The following is a 21,113-nucleotide window of genomic DNA, read 5'->3' as shown; positions in this document are numbered from 1 at the left end:
AACCACTGAGCCATCTCTCCAGCCCCATGCTGGGCTTTTCATTGGTGCAGTTGTCTCCCACTTCTGTACCTAACCACAGTCAGTTCCTTCATTCACTGAGTTTGAGTCAGGCCATTTCTTTGGTCTGTTCTAGGTACCCTGTCTAGAGTAAATAGATGTTTGTACACATCTCCCCATTTAGAGTTACAGAACCTCTTCGTAGCCATTTTGGGTGGGGATTTATCCTTTTCCCCAACAGCCCCGTTTTCCCACAGGGGTTCAGTATACAGCTAGGGCTTAGTTGTTTGGACAACAGTGGAGCCAACACACACCTGTGAGGTGCTGGGTCTATGGTTCCCACTGTACCTGCAATGGCCACAAGTAAGGGAAGTGAGGGAATAAAGCCAGCAAGGTGCCCACAACAGGGAATGGTGGGGACTGAAGCACTCAGGGAGGCTGAATTCTTCAGAGGGGGCAGATTTCTTCCTAATTGGTGAGAGTCTGAGAAAGTGCTGCCAGGTGGCCAAAGATGGCCACAGCTGAAGCAGAAATGACAATCCTTGTAGTGACAATTTTGAGAAGTTCAGAATTTTGGTTTCTCAAAAAAAAAAAAAAAAGAAAGAAAGAAAGAAAGAAAAGAAGAGAAGAGAAGAGAAGAGAAGAGAAGAGAAGAGAAGAGAAAAGAAAAGAAAAGAAAAGAAAAGAAAAGAAAAGAAAAGAAAAGAAAAGAAAAGAAAAGAATGTGCTTTCGTTTTTAAGCCCAGATGTGGGGATCTGGGGCTGCTTCAGACTGTCCGCAGCAGTTGGCTATGATTTGCCTCGTGCTCTCGCAAAGGTGTTGTTTGGCCAGCTGCAGATGGTTTCTACAATTGTGTGGCATTTGGAATTCTGAGAACTTTTCAGTGGGTATATAAATGCTAGGGCCCTGAGAGGTGAGGAGGGAATGGCTGTTGGTCATTTAGGTTGGTTGTGGTTTGTCAGTAGCCATGGTCAAAGAAGAAACAAAAGGAAAGAAATTAGAGTCAGGGATTTTCCTCATTTCTCTCCCCCCCTCTCTATCCTTGTTTCTCTCCTGTCTAGTGTTAGGGAGTGAAACAGGAGTGGGGGTGGGGAGGATAAAGGGTGGGAAAAAGAACCCACAAAGTCGCAAAGACCAGCCACAATCCTTAGATGACAACTAGGCAGCAGACCAGGACAAGCCCTTCGCTTGCCAAGTGTGAGTTCAGGATCTTGCCCCAACGCAGAGCCCAGCAGAGGTAAAGGCAAAGCCGAGATCATTCCAGAAACAATGGAAGATTAACATGGTGGTTAACCTTCATTGTCAGCTTGCCCAGGTTCAGAATCACCTAGGAGACACACTTCTAGGTAGAGGTATGCAGACCTACTCTGAATGTGAGCACCATGGTGTGAACTGTGGTCCTGGACCAAATAAAAAGAAAGTGAACTGGGCGGTAATAGCGGTCCTCCCTCCTTCCGGACTGGGGCTGCCATGGGAACAGTGTCTAATTGTCCCATGGCCATGCCGTCTCTGCAGTAATGGACTGCACCCTCAAACCACGAGCCAAAAGACACCCCCTTTTTCCTTAAGTTGCTGGAGTGGTTTGAATGAAAGAATTGCCCCACTGGGCTCATGTCCTTGGACACATGGTCTCCAACTGGTGATGCTCATGGTGGAGGTGTGAACCCCACTTCCTGTTCTCTCTGGCAAGTGTTCTCTCTCTCTCTCTCTCTCTCTCTCTCTCTCTCTCTCTCTCTCTCTCTCTCTCTCTCTCTCTCTCTCTCTCTCTCTCTCTCCCCTTCCTGTACCTTCATGTCTATTGCCAAGTCTTTCCTGTCAGGATGAAGTCTATACTGGAATCATAAGCCAAAACACTGTCTTGGGTCTAGAGAGAGAGCTCAGCGGTTAAGAGCACTCATTGCTCTTCCAGAGGATACTGGTTCCATTCCCAGCTGCCACATCACAGCTCGCAACTGTCTGTAACTTCAATTCTGGGAGATCTGATGGTCTCTTCTGGCTCTGCAGGTCCCAGACATGGTATATTTCTATGCATGCGTGCAAAGCACATATACACATAAGATGAAATAAATAAATCTTTAAAGACAGACAAATTAAACAAACAAACCTTTCTATCCTACGTTGCTTATGCTTATGCGATTTTCCCCCCCACAGGAACAGAAAAGTAGCTACAAAAGTGTCCAGTATATGGTTGCAGCGATGAGAAAAGTATTACTAATAAACACCCCATTTCCTCCAAAGGATGGGTCTAGACTGGCATTTGTCATTAGGACATTTATTTCATGTCCCCTTTGTACAGGTCCTGGAGCCAGGTAAGGGACAGGAGACCAGGAAAGGGATAGCAATAAATAACATGGACAGACAGAGCACCCCTCTCAACAGCTGAGGTTAAAAGGAAGGGAGAGGGGAGCTGTAATATAGGCACGGAATGTTGGCAAGGAGGAACAGCTGGGAAGGAGGGGAGGCCAGGCCCCCAGGACCTCACTGTTTCCTGTCCTGCCCCTTCCCGCCCTCACCCCTACCACTCTCAAGAGAAAGGGAGCCCACAGCCAGTGGGGGCCAGTGAGGGTCTTGATGGGGGGTGAGCCACAGGGCCAGCCCCCAGCGTCCTCACTTGACTCGGATTTCTGCATACTCAGCCAGCTCCTCTGTCAGGGTGTAGCTGTCCTTGGTGGGTCGTTTTCCCAGGTCTGAGTGGGAATAACTGAGGTCCAGTTCTGGGGGTTCCCCCCGAAGGCCCAGCAGCCTCCTCTCAGATCCCAGGCGCTTCTCACTCTATGGAGAGGAGAAGACAGCCCGTCAGCGTGGCTCTCTCTGACGGTCCCATGCAAAGGCTGGGCTGCTGGCACCTTTTTCTCAGGGGTCACCAGCTCAGGGAGCTCTACAGTCATCAAGTCCTACTTGGGGGTGGGGGGAGGGGCTTTGCAAGTGCTGATGCCAGTGAAACCACTATCTTCCACTGCTCACCTTGATGCTTGCCCTAGGAATCCCAGGTTCCAAGAAGCACTCTTTGAGAAAATAACTTTAAGGGTGCATGGTTGAACCCAGAACACCTCTCTAGATTAAATCTTGGTTGGACCACCCTTTTGGAAGCTTGCAAAGAGCCCCGTTCAGTAAACCGTTCTCTTTTTGGATATGATAGGGTTTCTCTCAGTTGAGGAGATCCTGGTGGTGTGATTCCCCACTTCTCCAGCTCTCTACTCCTGACCCCCACCCCACTAGCATTTGGACACACGATAGGGCAGTGGCCACAGACAGAAAAGGGGGATCAGCGAAGGAACAGAAAAGACAAGGCCAGGGCTGCTGAGCAAGGCTGGGATTAACCAAAGAGTGCCGCGGACACTTGACTGGAACACACACAAACATGCACACCAACCCCGAAGCCCAGCTAGGGCCCGGAGGCTGGCACACTGAGGCCCCCGGGACCTACCTCCTGGGGCTCTCAGTGACAATCCCGGGTAGAGACCTCTCTGGACTATTGAAGAAGGAAACGTAGTCACAGGCACAGGCAGGGAGGGCGGGGCTACCCAGGCCCCGCTCCCTCAACCCTCCTGCATAACTTCAGCAAGGAGCCTCCTCCCCAAACTCCAGCCCCAGTCCAGCCCTACAAACACCCATGAGTCTGGCCTCCCTTTTGTCCCACCCCCACCCTTAGCAACCTTGCCATTCTGTCCTTCCCAAGCTAAGTGGGAGCCACCGTGGTGTGGCCCTCTCACCTCATACTTATCAGGTGCCCCAGAGATTCTGAATTCGGGGCTGTACAGGACGTGAGGGTTGTCTCCCCCTGAGAAGCTGGGGCTCTCTGTGACGTTCTTTCTGCAGGGAGGCATGAAACATCAGTTTTACTGGGGACTCCGGGCACCCTCTCCAGACACACACACACACACACACACACACACACACACACACACACGAAAGGCTTCCTCTCTTCCCTGCTTCCAGGGCTCCGGTGATTATACCAGGTGGGAAACTTCAAGCAGGCCAGGAGCCTGGAGCATAGAACGTGAACATGTGTCCCCAGGGAGACATTCTCATATGGCAACTGCCCTCCCTGCACATACAGATCTACCCCTGCTCCTCACCCCAGCCTTCCACATTCTCCTACCAGCCCACTTGGAGACTCCACGTCCCCAGATCAGCCTGGCAGGCACTCACTTTCTTCTCGTCTGGGTGATGTAGCACACAATGGCAATCAGGATGGCAAAGGCGACCACAGCACCCACAGGACCGATTTTGGCCCACATCAGTCGGTCTAAGGGTAGAGAACAGGACCAGGAGCCCTCAGGGATATTGGTAGGCGTGAAGATGCCACAGGGAGTCAAAGCCCAAATTTTTAGGCAGCCTTGACTCATCAGTTACAAACAGAGGGTTTATTTAGTTATTTTCTCTCTCTTTTTTTTTTTAGTACTGGGGTTTGAACCCATGGCCTCCTAAGTACTAAGTAAATGATTCACCCCTGGGCCCTAGCCCCTCCCTGGGAGATTCTAGGCAGGGGCTCTACTACTGAGCCATGCCCCCCAGCCCCTCATTGGAGGATTCTAGGCAGGGGCTCTACCACTGAGCCACACCCCCAGCCCCTCACTGGGGGATTCTAGGCAGGGAATCTACCACTGAGCCACGCCCCCAGCCCCTCCCTGGGGGATTCTAGGCAGGGGCTCTACCACTGAGCCACGCCCCCAGCCACTCACTGGAGGATTCTAGGCAGAGGCTCTACCACTGAGCCAATTCCAGTCTTACTAAGTTTCCTGAACAGGCTTAGCACTCAGCCTCCCATGTAGCTGGGACGGTAAGTCTAGATAACATCTTTCGCTCTTTTATCATCTACATAGCTAACCCATACTCAGTGGCTGGATCAGTAGCAAGAGTAGGGGTGTGGCTGATCCAAGAGGGTCCCCCTCCTTCCTGTGGCTCCCACCCCCAGATCACATCACTCACGTGCTCCCTGGAAAGGCAGCTCGAGGCTCTGGGTGCCATAGAGGTTCCTGGAGGTACAAATGACGCGGGGTGGGGCTTGGGCCTGACCCCGGATCGTGAGGATGCTGGTGAGCAGGAGGCCACTGCGCTCGGAGTACACAAACTCCCTTTCGGTCTCATTCACAGTCACGTTGCGGGAAGGCAGCTCAAAGGCCACAGAGGGTTCCGGGTTGGATTTTACCACACATAGACACTGCACGGTGTCTCTGGCCGCTGCACAGTGTGACTCCAGAAGGATTATGGGGGCAACTGCAAAATTAAGACCAAGGCTAAGAGTGAAGCTGGGCCTCAAGGACTCCTAGGTAGGGGCAAGGCCAGGTGATGCGATAGCTCTATATGGGTCCTGGCTCAGGAACCTGGAACTCTCAACCACTTTGTAACCCTGCCCACTAGGTATTGTCAGACTGAATACAACCCTGCAGCAACATGAGCCTTCACAGGCCCTGGCTAAGGCGGTTAGATACCCTAAACAGTGTAATACACTAGCCAGCACTGGGTGTGATAGTATGTATATGCCTTTAATCCCATTACTGGTGAGGCAAAGGCAGGTAGATCTCTGTGAGTTCAAGGCTAGCCTGGTATACTTAGAGAGTTGCAGGCCAGTCAGGACTACATACATAGTAAGATCCTGTCTCAAACAGAGAAATCCATCAGCCTAAGCCAACATACTTATACACCACCAGGGACCCTGGGCTTGGGGACAGTCATAGGGAGATTCAAGAGATAAGACTTGAATTTAACATGGCAGGACCTCAGAAGGACACTCATTTCCCACTCTGTACCTGACAAGGATATCACAACCCCCTTTGCACACAAGCTCTTCTAATAGACGCTTTACACAGGCCACTGTGACACCAAACATCCACCAATGTTCCATCTGAATTTTCTTTCTATTTTTTCTTTCTTTCTCCACTCCCTGCCCTGCCACCCCTTTTGGGTTTTGACATGAGCTTTCTCTGTGTAGCCCTGGCTGTCCTGGAACTCATGCTATGAACCAGGCTGGCCTTGAAGTCACAGAGATCCACCTGCCTCTGTCTCCCAAGTGCTGGGATTAAAGGCGTGTGCCACCATGCCCGGTCCCAAGGATTCTTTCTTCTTTGGAATCCCAATCCATATTAGTCCAGGGACTTGGGATGTTCCTTGTGAGAGACTCTCCTGCCTCTGGTTTTGAGGTGAACCCAGCCTCCATATGGGACAAAATAGCCGTGTTTTCCCATCTGCACCATCTCTAACTTTGGTCATGGTCTTTGATCACAATGGTTGGAGTACTGTTTTCCAAAGGGACCAATGGGCTTTATCCATTTGACCCATCCAAGCTACAACCTCCTTTGGCAAGTTCCTTCCTCCTCCCCGGCCCTGATGATGTCCTCTCCTGGAGACCCCTTAATCTTGATCCCCTTCTTCATTACCACCAACCCCCCCCCCTCCACCAAGCCTTGCACTCATAGCTTTGACTATACATGTCGTCTAGAATGGGTTTCTGTCCTTCATTTCCCCAGAATAGATGTCACGCTAGAACACTGAGTGGTGCTTTTGTTTGTTTGTTTTTGAGACAAAGTCTTGCTATATAACTCTGAATAGCCTGGAACTCTCTGTGGTTTTCTGTCTCCCAAGTGCTGGGGTTACAGGCTTGAGCCACCGTGCTCAGCTAAATGATGCATTTGTGTGTGTGTGTGTGTGTGTGTGTGTGTGTGTGTGTGTGAGAGAGAGAGAGAGAGAGAGAGAGAGAGAGAGAGGGTTATGATATGTGCAGTTGTGTGCAGTTGTGCGCAGTTGTGTATGTATGGACGAATGCACACGTGGGTGTCAGAGAGTGACACTGGATGCATTTCTCTATCACTCTACACTTACATTTTGAGACTGTGTCTCTCACTAGCACTGAAGCTCACCACCAGCTGGCTGGCCAGCAGTCCTTGGAATCCTGTCTCTGCCCCCAGCACCAGGGTTACAGGTGCATGTTTCTTTTAACATGGTGCATAGGATTTGAATTCAGGTCCTTCTGCTTATACAGAAGCACATAACCCACTGAGCCACCTCCCCAGCCTCTAAATTATGCTTTTAAGACTGTGTTCTTTATCAGTCTTAAGCTATCCAACGCCTCTCTGCTGGTTCTAGACCAAAGCGCTGGTATTGAGTGAACTCTGACCCAAATCCACTCACGCAGGCAAAAGACCATCAGCTGGTTCACTCCACCCATTTTCAAGCCCAGAGGAGTGAGCCAGTAACAATGGTAGGCAGCAAGTCCCAGGAGCAGATAAGTGTGCACCGGAGCTGGGTAACTGGTTGGAGTCTCAGTGCACATCTCTGCAAAGCCAAAGCAAATAGGTACCATGCATACACACTCTGCTCTCTGTAGGGGTGAGCAGTCAGCTCAGCCCAGAGGCAATGAGTAACACCAAAGCTGAACTAAAAAGACCATTCTAGAACATTTCTGAGCCACTCCCACTCAGGACATCACAACCAACACACTGGTGACAAGTGTCCACTCCAGATGCTCGAGTGCTGGTACCCTGCCTGTGCTCGTACTCAGTATCTTTGCAACTTCCGGGAAGTTCCAGAAGAAGCCTACAATCCCTTGACATGATTTCAAAGAATGGGGAGTTTGGGGGTGCCTGGCATTGGCATCCCAACTCTGCCATCTACTGGCAGAGCGTGGCCGGTGAGCCTTCAGGATGGAGATGTCAAGGTGGAGGGGGGACTTGGGGTTTGGGGTTTAGGGCTTTGGGAGTCAGAGTCCTGGGTACCCCAGTGTCATGGTGTTAATTTTCAACACTGTGGGAAGGAAGTCTCAGTGAGGGACTGCCTCGATTAGGCTGGCCATGCCAGAGTGGGATTTTTCTTCATTGAGTTAAGGAGGGAAGACCCATCCTGAATGCTAACAACACTAGTTCATACCCCCCCATACACACACTGAATGAAAAGGGAGAGAAAGCTGATCTCGGCATTAGCCCATTAATCTCCAGGCTCTTGGCTGTGGATGTGATATGGCCAGCTCTGTCAAGTTCCTGTCAACATGCTATTCCCAAAATGATGGGCTGTAGCCTGGAAAGATGAGTGAAGTAAACATGCCTCCCTTAAGTTGTTTTCATGAGAGGATGGACACTATACCATCAACACCAAAAATAAACAAACAAGTAAATAAATAAATAAATAAATAAATAAATAAATAAATAAATAAATAAGACACTCAGGCTTGGCCCAGGCCACCATGTGGGCTTTATGCAACCCTGTAGATGGAACCCAGGCTTCATACATACTAGGTAAGCACTCCACCAACTGAGCAACCTTCCTGGTTCCTGGAGAAGGGAGAGGTGCTGCTAGCTCACAAGAGGCTAGGGGACTCTGGGCTGGAGAGATGGATCAACAGTTAAGGGTACTGACTGCTCTTCCAGAGCTCTTGAGTTAATTCCCAGCAACCACATGGCGGCTCATGACCTGCTATAATGTGATCCAATACCTTCTTCTGCCATGCAGGTGTATCTGCAGATAAAGCACTAATACATGAAAATAAATAAATCTTAAGAGGCTATGGGACTCCAAAGACAGGTATGAAATGCTTAGCATCCCAGATAAGCATTTACCTCTGCATAGAGGAGGGAGCAGACAAACCTTTGGCTGCAGTGACAAACACCCATTTGAGTCCCAAAGAAAGGCCAATGGGACAAGACACAGATATCTAAGAATGCACAGGACATGTTCCTTTCGTCCTCACAGTCATCTTACTCTTGAGGAGGTTTTGTCATCTCCCTTTGCAGAAAAGGAACTGGGACTGGTCACGTTGCTCAGTGATAGAGCCCCTGCCTAGAATCACCCAATGAGGGGCTGGGGGCGTGGCTCAGTGGTAGAGCCCCTGCCTAGAATCACCCAATGAGGGGCTGGGGGCGTGGCTCAGTGGTAGAGCCTCTCCCTGACACACATAAAGCCTTGAGTTCCGTTGGCAGCACTGTAAGAGGAACCGTTTAGAGGTCAGTGCTATATGCCAGACAAGGCCGAGAAGGAAGCCTGGGAACTGGAAACAAGGAGATAGCACTTTTTGTTTGGAAATTCTTAGAAAGCACAAGAAGTAAAAAACTGGAACTTGGCTGCTACCACCTGCAGTGAACTCGGGAATAGGTTTGGGTGAAGTCGAGGGAGTCAGCCACAGAGAGCTCAGGCCAGGTGCTAGTTGGCAGTGTATAGCTGCTTTTACTTCTAGGACGTTAGCTTATGTGTGTGTCAGCATTCCTCTGACTGTGTGGTGTCTGCTAATAAGCTTGCCATCTCCTTGGTCCCATCCCCCACCTCCCAGGAGCACACCGCAACAGCTCAGTGTATGAGCTCAGGGTGATCGACTCTAGGCTGTGCAGAGCAGAGCCAGACTACCTGGGTTTGATTCTTAAAACCTGCTACTTTTTGACCTCAGGCAAGTGTCCTAATTTCTCTGGGCCTCAGTTTGTTTCTTTCTCTGTAACAAGGGTACTGATGGAACGAAGATGGACTGGGTCCCTGCATATAGCACATCCAACCACATCTGGTACCTAGCAATGCTCTCCAAGGGACAAGTACCAGAGTTCCCTTCTTAACTCTGTAGAAGAGCAGTAACCACAGGATTCTGAGCCCCTTTGGTTAAAGCTCCTTTCAATCCCAGGACACCGAAACACAGTATCCTCAACGGGAGATTCATATTCTTAGCATGGATCCAGCTCCCCTCCTCTTCCCCATCCTTATCAGCCACAGACAAAGCTGACCCTGGCTGGGACACATGGGTGCCTCCCAGTCACTCAGGTGTCCCTATGGTGCCACTGGTAGAAGCGGAGGGGGAGGGGCACTCACACTCCACAGACAGGTTGAAGGCAGTGGCTCTCTGGCCATACTGGTTCTCAGCCACACACCAGTATTCCCCATCATCCTCGGGGGTCACTGCAGGGAGTTCCAGCTGCAGCTGAGTCTCATAGATGACCGTGGCTAGGATCTGCTTCTCCTTGAAGATGGTAAGGATGGGGTCCGGGTTGCTCTGTGTGGAACACAGGATAGAGACAGTCTCCCCCTCTACGGCCACCACCGTCCCATTCACTGTGGGCTTCCAAGGTGCATCTGCGGGGAGACGAAATATCATAAGCTGTGGCTGGAGAGATGGCTCAGCGGTTAAGAGCACTGGCTGTTCTTCCAGAGGACTGGGGTTCAATTCTCAGCACCCACGTGGCAGCTCATGACTGTAAATCCAAGATCTGGCACCCTCATACAGATATACATGCAGGCAAAATACCAATGCACATAAAATAAAAACAAATTATTTAAAAGAAAAAGAGGCACTCACAAGTCTTAAGAATAATCAGAACCCATGGGACCTGCTGATTTGCTGGCCAACCACCCCACCACCACCAAATGTGACCCCGACAGTCCCACCCGGTCCTGGTTGTCTTATTTACGCGAATTGCCACCCTGTCTGTTTTTTCCTTTTTAATGCTGTTTGTTTATTTGTTCATTTACTTTTGGGACAAGCTCTTGCCATGTAGCCCTAGCTGCTCTTTTATTTCATTATATAGTCCAGACTGGCCTTGAACTCATGGCAATCAATCCTCCTGCCTTAACCTCCTGAATGTTAGAATTATGTGTGTGGTCTGGGAACTTGTCTTTGGATGCTGGCGCTACCCCATCCTAGCTATGCAGACCCTGTGTCTTAACAATGGAATCATTTTTTCCATCTTGAAAATGGGCTTAATAACTCCAGCCTCATAGAATAGGGTTGATCATTCAACATGGGACAAGACCCTGCCCATTGACAAGAGCTATTCTAGCTGAGCAAGGCCCTTTAGGGAGAGATGCTGTGCAAGGAAATAAAATACATTTTCAGCCAGAGATTTGTGCTATGGAAAAAAAAAAAACCAAAATCTTAGGGAGGAGGAATCGGGTGGTCATGGTTCTAAGAAGGATGGTGAGGGAAGTCTTCTGGGAGCTGAGCAGGAGGCGTAGAGGAAGCCAGTCAGGGAGAGCTGAGTGAACACTGGCTGCGACTGTCTTTTTTGGGCACTGTGCCTCGATACATATTTGTGAATGAATGAATGAATGAATGAATACATGCATGAATGGCCTGTGTTAGATTTTCAGTTAAGGGTCGTGCTCTGATAGCATCTTTCTCCTATTACAGCCAGGTCCTCGCAATGAGGCTGATTGATGCCTCGGGTGTCCTCAGCCCTTCCATTAAACTACTGCTGCAAAATGCAAGTAAGTTCCTATAGTTTAAAGTTAGTAGTTCCTCCAGGAGTGTATGGATGCCCCAGGTGGAAACTCACACATGACGCTCAGCTCCACCGTGCGGTTGTCCTGGCCATAGGCATTCTCTGCTAGGCAAGCATAGACGCCGTCCTCTCCTGGGGTCACCTCCTCCAGATCCAGGTACAGGCTCTCAGCAACTGCCTCCCTCAACACCATCCCATCCCGCATCCAAGTCAGCAGCGGCGGCGGGTTGCTGTCAGCCCCACAGACCAGGCTGACATGGGAGCCCTCAATGGCCTCCACAGAGGAATTCATCTCCACAATCACTGGGGGGTCTGAGGCCCGGGATAAGGCGAAGGGTCAGCCGGCTGATTAATGGGTACATCAAATCCTGGACTGCGCCAGAAGCCCAGGCCCCGCCCCACGTCCCACCTTCCAGGCCCCCTTCCCTGGGTCCTACAGCTCCAGGACCCACGCACCAGACCTAATTTAACTCAACCAGCGTAGACCCCGCCCCAAGCCCCTCCCTCCAGGTACCCCCACCCCCATCTTCCAAACGCGGTCCTGTTCCAGAGTACACAGCCCACCAACAAGGTCCCGCCCCCAATTCCTAGCCATCCAAGCCCCGCCCACATTCTCCCTGTCCTGCCACTCCCTGTCCCATCTCTTCCAGTCCCCGCCCCTGCCCCAACCCGCACCCAGGCTCACACTTGACGTCCAGACTGGCGTAACCCTCGAACTGCAAGGTGGTGTTGGGGAAGGCAGCCTGACAGCCCAGACGGTGGCCATTGGCCTCTCTAGTGGGCACGAAGTGTAGCAGCGACACCTGCACCCAGGTGCCTTCATCCTCACGCAGCCGACCCAGCACAGTGGGCTCTCCCAGCCCCTCGTGGCCCAGCCAGCTCAGCTCTGGCCGCAGCTCTGGGCAGTTGTCCGGCACCATACAGCTGACCTCCACTTCCGTTCCTGCCACCACTTCCGGGGGAACCACGATGTTGGGGGTGTCTGTGTAGGAGGAGGAGAAAAAGAAGGGTTCTAGGAGCAGTCTCAGGCTGTGGTCAGGCCCACCTGTCCAGCTCCACTCCTGGGACTTTATCCCTCTGAATGACCAGTGCACCGCATCAGCTACACCCTTTCCAGGTGTTGGTCACGCCCCCTCCAACACACACACACACACACACCAAGCACTTCACACAGCCTATCAGGATGCTTCTGTGGCACATGGACCTTCTATTTCACTAAGTTCCTCTGTGGTCCCTGTATATATCCCCAACCTGGGAGGGCCAATGTGTTGGGAAGGAGGGACAGTTGTCAGGGTGTGATGTATGTATATAGGTATGTGATATTGTCCTGTTTGATTTTGTATCAACCTGTCATGTGGGAAGACTGAAACTCAATGGGAAAATGGCTCTATCAGATTGGCCCGCGTGGTAAGTCTGCGGAGCATTTTCTTGACTGATGAGTGATGCAGAAGGATTTAGCCATTGTGGGGCGTGTGATCCTGGGAGGTATAAAAAAAGTTGTTGAATGTGAGGTTGAGGAGTGAGCCAGGAAGCCGCATTCCTCTGTGGTCTGTACATCAGTTCCTGCTCCGGGCTCATGCCTTGAGCCTCTGTCCCGGCCCTAAGTGGTGGACTCCGACCTGAGCCTTACCTGAACTATCCCCTGTCCTGCCTGCCGTGTTGCTTTCGGTTACTGTGTTTACCGCAGCAATAGAAAGCAAGCTAAGCCGGGTATGGTATAGGGGTGGGGAGCTGCATGTTTTCTGTGGGTGCACGTGTGTGGTTTGGGGGTGTGGTCCATTACACTCTGGTGTGCTGGGCATGAGGTGTGTGATGTGGTCTCTTTCCACAGCAGGGCTGGAGTGTGCGTAGTCACAAAGACCAAACTCTGCTGGGAAACTAAGGTCTCTAATTAGGGATGCCTCTCGGAAATCAGGCACTGAGAGTCCCTGAGGCCGGGCAGGGACCTCTATTTTAACTGCCAAACCTGGCCACAGCTATCTGTCTCTCCCCCCACCCATTCCTCCCCCTACCCCACTTTGATGATCAATTCTTGGACCTGATACATCCTCACCCGTCTGGTTACTCTTTATTTTGAGGGTCTTATTAAGTTCTTAAAGCTGGCCTCTAACTTAGTATCCCAGATAGGCTTGTAGTCGTCCTGCTTCCAAGTGGCTGGGAATAAGGCCTACACCATCAGTCCCTGTCTTTTAATTTCTCTTCTTTTTCTTTGTCTGACTGTCTGTCTGTCTGTCTATCTGCCTGCCTGTCTTTCTTTGTTTCTTCCCTCTTTTCTTTTTCTTTTCTTTTCTTTTTTTTACTACATTTGTGTGTGTGTGAGCACACATATATGTGTGTGTGTGTGTGCACGTGGGCATGTGCATGTCCTGTGGAGGTCAGAGGACAACCTGCAGGAGTTGGTTCTCCCACCATTTCTACCATGTGAGTTCCAGTTATCAGATCTGGGTTGTCAGACTTGGGGACAGGCACCGTTACCCACTGCGCCATTTTAGTGATACGCCCCCACCTCACCCCCCCCCCTTCTGTCTTATTAGGAATACAACCATGCGAGGCAAGTGCATGAACTCAGCTGTTAGCCCCAAACTTCCAGTGTTGGTTTCTACTGCAAACCGTGTGCCTGCACAGGAGGGGTCCTGCCTCTACCAGCCAGAACTCAGATCTGGTGTTGCAAACAGCTCCCAGCCTTAAAGCCATTTACCTGTTGGCTGTGCATGGGAAACAAAGGGCCAGAAAACTTAATCAAGGTACCCAAAGTCACCCATCTAAAGCAGGCATCTAGAAGCCTCATTCCTGACCCCAGCCCCCTGTCTTTAACTCTAGATGACTCTAGAATAATAAGGGTGATCTCAGAGGGCAGCCAGACCACTTAGGGCCCACTTTGTTTATATCTGTCATTCATATGGCCCACGTGGGCACTGGGGTTTGCACCCAGCTAAATTGTCCTTTTCTGGATCTGTCATTCAGAGCTGGTGGCCCAGGTGCTGAGGACACCCATCGGACCCTCCCTCTCAGCACTGCTGTAGCTCCTTGGAGCCCACCCAACCCTGAGGGACCCGACTCACTGACGATGTCCAGGACGCTGTGCTCTGAGAAGGTGTACTGGTTGTAGCCGCCCAGGTCGCCTCGGAAATAGTATTTGCCTCCCAGCTCGGGGCTCAGTGTGCTGAGAAGCAGGGTACAGTTTCGTAGGCCCAGGTCTCCCAATAGGCGGCTGCGGCCCTGGAAACTCTCATGGACCACTTGTGTGCGGGACTTGAAGACCACCGGTGGGTAGTTCTTGGGGTAGGGACTATTGAAATACCAGACGCCATGTACCACAGCCGGTCTGAGCTCATCGGGGAAGTCGAAACGGCAGGGAATGGAGACACACGTGCCCTCAAAGGCTGAGATGGTCGAGGGCATCCAGGCACCCCAGTGGCCCCCTCGAGAAGCTGTAGGTGGGCAGGAGCACAGAAGCTGAGGGACAGAGCCCACCCCATCATCTCCAACAGTTCCCATCATGGGCCACTGGGCTGGAATGTTAGGGCTGGGACACATCTCCCCAGCCATTACCTGAAATCATTATCCAAAACAGCGGCAGGGTGGCAAGGAATATCATCTTGTTGTTTAGCAAGTGATTGAGCTAGGGCTGCAGAGGGACAAGAGCAGGCTTTTAGAAGACCACAGGAGTTGCAGGGAGGAGAGATCGTTCAGTGGTTAAGAGCACTGACTGCTCTTCCAGTGGTCCTGAGTTCAATTCCCAACAACCACATGGTGGCTCACAACCATCTGTAATGAGATCCGATGCCCTCTTCTGGTGTGTGTCTGAAGACAGCTGCAGTGTACTCACATACATGAAATAAATAAATAAATCTTTAGACGACCGCAGGAGGTGGGGGACACTGGGCCAAGGTTAGCTGCTGTCATTTATAAGTGTCATCGTTCTCATTCTGCAATGACCCCCACATTCCATCAGTCAGAGCTGAGTGCTACAAGCCCGGCACAGCCCCCAGGCTTGAAAGCAGCCACCCGGGGAAGTTCAGTAAGCTTCTCCAAGTCGCCCAGCCCAAACACGGGCCCGGACACCTCATCCCCTGATCTCCCCTGCCTGTAGCTGCAGATATCTTTAGAATAATAGATGTCACCGTTCTTCGGCTAGATGGTTTAGGGATGTTTGTCTTGTGTGTGTCATTCTCGTGTCTCAAGTGGGCCCTGGGGTTACAACTCTGATGTCATTAAGGTAGGTGAGATGAACTGTGTGCCTCTAAAGTCCAGAGGGTGCATAGCTTGCCTAAGGTCACATAGCTGGTCTACAGACTTAGCAGTCAAGCTGTGCTGTCGCTGCATGGTGGTGGCAGGTTAGTAGTGAGCTAAGTAAGCATTCCTGCTTCTCCGTCTCTCAGAGAGTGCTAGGCAAAGGCAGAAGCAACTCTCCTCCTGAGGTAAGAATCGGTTATTTGGATAAGGAAAACAGTGGTATCTCACCACTCACCTTGGTCTCCCTGAGTTGGGGATGTCTCCTGATTCCACTTGAAGTGGCCTTTCAACCTAGAATATAAGTCAGTCAGGGGTTATGGGGTGAAAGCCCACCACCCTGCTCTTCCATGTATACTATGGGCGGTGTCCGTGTTGTAAGAGCATCCCATGGGTACATCACTGGTACCCATGGATACCCAGGGTGCTCCCACACAGCTTCAAAGATACTGTACCACCACAACACCCCACGCCCCAGCTGGGGCGTGGGAGGGCCATGGGGAAGGAAGGGAATGGTAGCTCTGAAATGAGGGGAACAGAAAGTGGTGAGTCCACGAGCAGATGAGGCCTGGGGGTGGCAGGCAGGCAAGGACCCAGCCCCATCAATGACTGGGTTTCACAACATCAGCATTCCCAGCATGCCGTGTGAATTCCTGCCGCCCTCTCCCACCCGCAGCAGGCTCAGGGTGTCCCCACCCTCACCAGAGGCCAGTAGCCAATACAAAAGAGCCCTGTTCCTTTGGGGGTGTGGGTGCCCCATCCTAGGGACCTCCTAGGGGTAGGTGGAGTGTGAGCGAGATTGGTTGCTCCTGACTGGGCTCTGCAAGGGGCCAGGAGAAGCCAGAGGCGATGGCCCCTTGGCCCCCGCTGCCCTGTGGGTCGATCTGGACTAGAGCCGGGATTTTGAAGTAGCTGCTTTTCCCGGCCTTGGCTGCCCTCTTCCCACAGATGCAGACACATGCCCAGAAACATGCAAACGCTAGTAGGAAATGTGACAGCCAGCAAGAGCAGACTTACAGAACGGAGATTTGGAGACCCATGAGGACACACCCCTACCCTGAGACCCCTGTGTCTACAGAGAAGCATCCTGGTTCAGGCAATGCGGAGACCACCTGACTGCCCTCAGTCTTGGACGTGCACACCTGGGTAGTCATAGCTCCGGCTGTCCTGCTCGCAAGCGTGCAAGTCATAAGAACCTGTGCACACAGAGAGCTCTACCCAGACACATCTGTGGGCACAGGGCAGCTGTGGGCCTAGCATCTGTGACTGGAAGCAACGGGAGATACCCAGAGGTAAGGACCAATCAACTCAGCACAAGCGGATGGGCGATACAGTCACGCACAGGGTGCATTCTCCTCTGGGGCAAATTCTGATCTTGCGATGTGGGCCTAAGCAATCTCAGCTAGGACAACGGGAAAAAAAGCCCTCTAAAGAACCGCAAGGCTATTATCGGCAAGACAAACAGATCCCATATCCATCATGTTAGCTTTCCATTGGAGAATCCGGGAGCAGTGACTGCATACTTGTCACCCCCGAACTTGGGAAGGGAGGGAAGGAGGATCAAGAGTTCAAAATCAGCCTTGGTTACATTAACAAGTTGGAGGTTAGTCTGAGCTATGAGTGGCCCTACTTCAACAAACACAAAGAAATCCAACGAAGGGGTGGGGATAGGGAAAAACGCACCTACCAAGTCTCTTCAGGGAACTACAATGAGGAGCTGAGGAACGCTAACACAGAAGGCTGCACAGGGGAGGAGGACACACACACTGTCACCCTCACTGTGTGCCCAGGTGTTCACAGCCTGCTGGCCTCATCCACGTGGTAGATCCCAGTGTCCGATGGCTCTGTACCACCCCTTCTCCCCCAATCCAGATCACTGTTCCATCTCTCCCAATTTTGCAAACCCCAGGGGAGCTGGCCTTGCAGAAGTTCCCACCATTGATGAGGTAGGTCCAGGAATGAGGTCCCCTTGTCCTTTCTTTCTGTCACTTCTTCTCAAGGCCTCATTGCTGTCTCTGCCCCCACCACTGCCTCCACTAAGATCTTTGGTTGGTTTGGAAGCCCATTCCAAAGCAATACCCTGCCCTGTTCGAAGCGAGTGGCCCTCCGGTTCACGGTGGCCCTCCTCTGCTTGTTGGCATACCTGGCCTTGCACATGCCCTGATGTCCAGCGCTCCCGACCCCCTGAGGGTCTTTCACCCTAGCCCTCTCTGCCTCAGTACTCACTTGGATGATCTGGCTTCTGCACCCTCTGCTCTGCTGGCCAGGCTTACAGTCCCTTGGGCTCCCAGGGTCTAGGCCCCCACTTGCCAGCCCCTCCTCTGCCCCCTGGGTGCCAGGGGCCGCCTGCCTCCAGGGCCCAGCTCCTCCCTGCCCCCGGGGGAGGGGGGCACAAAGGGGCCCTTGTCACCATCGGGCTAGGGCTGGAACTGGGCAGCTTGATTCCTGGGTCCTACTAGCTCTTTCCTAGAAAAGATGGGGGTCTGCCTTGCTCCTCCCTTCCTCCATTAATATACACCCTAATTTGGGAGTTGAGGAGGGAGGAGTGGCCTCATCTTTCTGAAAGTTCCAGGCTAAAAGGTGGAACCTGTTGTCTTCGAGGAATTAATTGGTGGCAACACTGTGACCTTGGTCCCAAGAGACAGGTAGAGACTGGTTGTCAGGAAGAGGAAACACACCCTCTCCTAGTTCTGCTCCAAAGTCACCTCCACCTTGCTGAGAATCACTGCCCCCCCACCCCCCAACATGCTTTCCTTCCTGGTGTGTTTTCTCCTTGATACTTCTTGTTCTCCGAAATGCCATTAGCTGCTGTCTCCTTGAGATCACGACCTTCCCTTGGTAAGGACAGGGGCTCTGTCTATTGTTCTGAGTCTGTCTCCACCTGTTAAACAGAAAATAAGTGCTCATGTCTATTCTTTAATGCCCTGTGGCACCTTGGCACTCAGAGATGTCATTCTTAACCCTCATTCCTGGAAAGCTGCCCTCACACCATCCTGCCGACCTCAGCCTGCTCTTCCAGAAGCATAGCACTTAACACTGGAGCCAGCGGTTCCCCCTCTTTAAAAAAAATACATTTATTGATTTACTTCTTTTAGATTTATTTATGCTATGTGTATGGGTGTTTTGCCTGCATGCTTGTCTGTGCACCACTTTCAGATGCTCATGGAGGCCAGACAAGAGCATCAGATCCCCTGGATCTGGAGTTACAGAGGGTTGTGAGCCACCATGTAAGTGCTGGGACTTGAACCCAGGTCCTTTGAGAGAGCAGTCAGTGCTTTTACTTACTGAGCCATCTCTCCAGCTCCTTCTTTTTTTCTCATTTGCCCTCTTCCTTCCTTCCTTCCTTCCTTCCTTCCTTCCTTCCTTCCTTCCTTCCTTCCTCCCTCCCTCCCTCCCTCCCTCCCTCTCTCTCTCTCTCTCTCTCTCTCTCTCTCTCTCTCTCTTCCTCTCCTCTGTCTCTCTCTGTCTCTCTCTCCCTCTCCTTCTCCCTCTCTCTGTCTCTCTGTCTCTGTCTCTCCCCCTCTCCTTCTCTCTGCCTCTCCCTCTCTCTGTCTCTCTGTCTCTCTGTCTCTCTCTCCCTCTCCTTCTCCCTCTCTCTGTCTCTCTGTCTCTGTCTCTCCCCCTCTCCTTCTCTCTGTCTCTCTCTCCCTCTCCTTCTCCCTCTCCCTCTCTCTGTCTCTGTCTCTCTCTTTCTGTCTATGTGTGACTTTGCAAATGTACCTTAGTTCTTTCTTTTCACCTTGAACGTTCCAGGGATCTAACTCAGTCATCAGGCTTGGCATCAATACTGTTACTCATTGAGCCATCTTGCTGGCCCACTCCATGCCCCCCTCCCCTCTTTTTAATTTGTAATGTGACTCTCTTTAGACTGACCTCCAGCTCACTATGCAGCTCAGGCTAGCCTTGACTACAGCATGCCTAAGTCTCCAAAGGGTTAGCCACAAGGTGGATAGATGCGTGCCACAACGTGTGGTCCCTGCCCTTCCATTTAGAAACAGTCCTTTCTTTCTATAGAACTCAACATAACTGAAGCTGGCCACCCTGCTCTTGGGGATTCTGTCTTGTCCCTGCCTAATATTACATCTAGCTTGGAGCTCTAAGAGAGTGCTTCCCACAGAAGCTTGCCTGGGTATTTGCTTGGGATCTTTAAAGCTAGGTTTTTGTGGGGCCACGGTGGTTTTCTGAGCTGAGTGAGGACTCTCTGGGTGGAATCCACAGTCATCCTGAAGCAGGCACGGGCTTTGCAAGGTGGACAGGGTGTTTGTTACTGAGCAGTTTCATGGCCCTGCAGAGGCCAAAGCAGAGGTTGGGGGTCGGAGAGTCGTCTATTCCAGGAGTGAGGGCAGGGAAATCCCTTAGACCGGGGAGTGGATCGGGCGTCAGGAAGACTGGGGCTGGGGAACAGTGACACCCCCCACCTCAGGCTTCATGATGTCAGACTCTGCCCGTGCCTTTCCCAGTCTGAGACAATGGTCCATTGAAAGTGGGGTGGGGCTTGAAAGCCTGGGTTCCGGAGAAGAGAGGGACCTGGTGCCTGGACTTTGAGGGTGAATAGGAAGATTCTGAGGTGCCCTGTACCACAGATGTCCAACCACACAGGTCTCACTGAGCTGGTGTTCCTGGTGTGGAGTGGGTACTGTGTCAGTTCCAGTTATGAACTAGAGGCAGTCCCTGGAGAGGGGAAACAGGGGCAGGTGAGTCCCACTGAGAGTCTGTGGCTGAGCCAGGGGATTAGGAGGAGCCTATCCATAAGGGTGGGTCAGGTGGACTGAGAGCCAGAGGGGGACTGGGTAAGAGGGGCTACCTGTTACACAAATCAGCTGATGCCTTCAAGAAAGTAGGTCTTTGATCTGCAAGGGCTGAGGGCTGAGGGCTGGGGACAAATGTCCAAACTAGAATGTATTACGTCACATCCTTTCAGGCTTCAATTTCAATTTCAGAATCAAGTAGCAGCAGGGTTACTTCCTTCTGTGCTTCGAGGAGAGGATCTATTCCTGCCCCTCCCCCAGCCCCCTCAACCTTGGACTTGGACGTTTGAATATTTGCCCTTTGTTCTACCCTGATCTGCTTTTATTCCAATCTCCCCATTTTACCAAGACATCAACCATATTGGATTAGGACCCATCATAATGACTTCATTAAAACTGTTAGCCTCAGTAAAGACTTACCACCAAAGCCAGGCATGGTGGCACACACCTGTAAACCCAGCACTCGGGAGGTGGAGGCAGGAGGATCACATCAAGGTCATCTTCTTCTACATTGGACCTGTCTTACCCCCCACTCCATCAAAAAAGATCCCATCTGTAACTAAGGTACATTCTGGGCTTTAAGACATCAGTATATAAATGTGGTCATAGCAATTTTGTATAGTGTAATGATTTTTGCGTGTTGGCCAAATTTTATCCAAAATCGCATTCAAACTAGAGCAAACATCTCCAGATAATATGGTCCTGTTAGTCACTTTATCACTTAACCCCATCTTGGGCCAGGGCCTGGGTCTTGGCCAGCCCAGAGTTGCTCTGTTGCTCATAATCAGGACTGGCTGTTTCATGTCAAGGTCACCACAGTGTGGTCCTCAGGTCAGCAGCAGCAGCAGCAGTAGCACTTTGTCCTGGAGCAAGTTCAAAAGATTACAGCTCATTTGGTAGAATGCTTGCCTAGTATGCATAAAACCCAGTGAGAGTTCAGCCTTG

General features: G+C 51.5%; 1 protein-coding gene and 1 long non-coding RNA gene across 9 annotated transcripts; one reads left to right on the top strand and one right to left on the bottom strand.

The window, feature by feature from the left end:
- Nucleotides 1-2,255: 2,255 nt before the first annotated feature.
- On the bottom strand, nucleotides 2,256-17,731 carry Mag (myelin associated glycoprotein). Of its 8 annotated transcripts, XM_021166598.2 has the most exons (12): nucleotides 17,647-17,731; nucleotides 15,659-15,714; nucleotides 14,740-14,815; nucleotides 14,250-14,618; nucleotides 11,873-12,169; nucleotides 11,242-11,499; nucleotides 9,782-10,042; nucleotides 4,931-5,218; nucleotides 4,151-4,247; nucleotides 3,712-3,811; nucleotides 3,426-3,470; nucleotides 2,646-2,770 (listed from the first exon to the last, which is right to left on the bottom strand). In XM_021166598.2, exons 3-11 carry the CDS (start codon nucleotides 14,783-14,785, stop codon nucleotides 3,438-3,440), a joined length of 1,749 nt encoding a protein of 582 aa, XP_021022257.1. In that variant the 5' UTR covers nucleotides 14,786-14,815; nucleotides 15,659-15,714; nucleotides 17,647-17,731; the 3' UTR covers nucleotides 2,646-2,770; nucleotides 3,426-3,437. The 8 variants fall into 8 exon arrangements, with proteins under 8 accessions (XP_085698030.1, XP_085698027.1, XP_085698026.1 ...); XM_085841904.1 differs by lacking the exon at nucleotides 3,426-3,470 and having other exon boundaries at nucleotides 2,256-2,770; XM_029479706.2 differs by lacking the exon at nucleotides 17,647-17,731 and adding an exon at nucleotides 17,564-17,645 and having other exon boundaries at nucleotides 14,250-14,815.
- On the top strand, nucleotides 9,308-14,308 carry LOC110297738 (uncharacterized). The gene is made up of 4 exons (XR_003837177.2): nucleotides 9,308-9,371; nucleotides 11,097-11,173; nucleotides 13,722-13,931; nucleotides 14,152-14,308. It is a non-coding gene; the product is annotated as an uncharacterized LOC110297738 (long non-coding RNA).
- Nucleotides 17,732-21,113: the final 3,382 nt, after the last annotated feature.

This window comes from Mus caroli, unplaced genomic scaffold (assembly GCF_978045245.1).
Source record: "Mus caroli unplaced genomic scaffold, Mus_caroli_1 scaffold_8, whole genome shotgun sequence".
Taxonomy (NCBI): Eukaryota; Metazoa; Chordata; class Mammalia; order Rodentia; family Muridae; genus Mus; species Mus caroli.
This window is presented reverse-complemented; position numbering and strand designations above follow the sequence as displayed.

Excerpts from the sequence above, each read along its gene's own strand:
- Mag (XM_085841901.1), bottom strand. The coding sequence starts at position 14,736 with ATGGCTGGGGAGATGTGTCCCAGCCCTAACATTCCAGCCCAGTGGCCC. Across the intron at positions 3,812-4,150 it reads ATCACCCAGACGAGAAGAAA|AAAGAACGTCACAGAGAGCC; the intron begins GTGAGTGCCTGC and ends GCCTCCCTGCAG. Across the intron at positions 2,771-3,711 it reads GGGCACCTGATAAGTATGAG|AGTGAGAAGCGCCTGGGATC; the intron begins GTGAGAGGGCCA and ends TCCTCTCCATAG.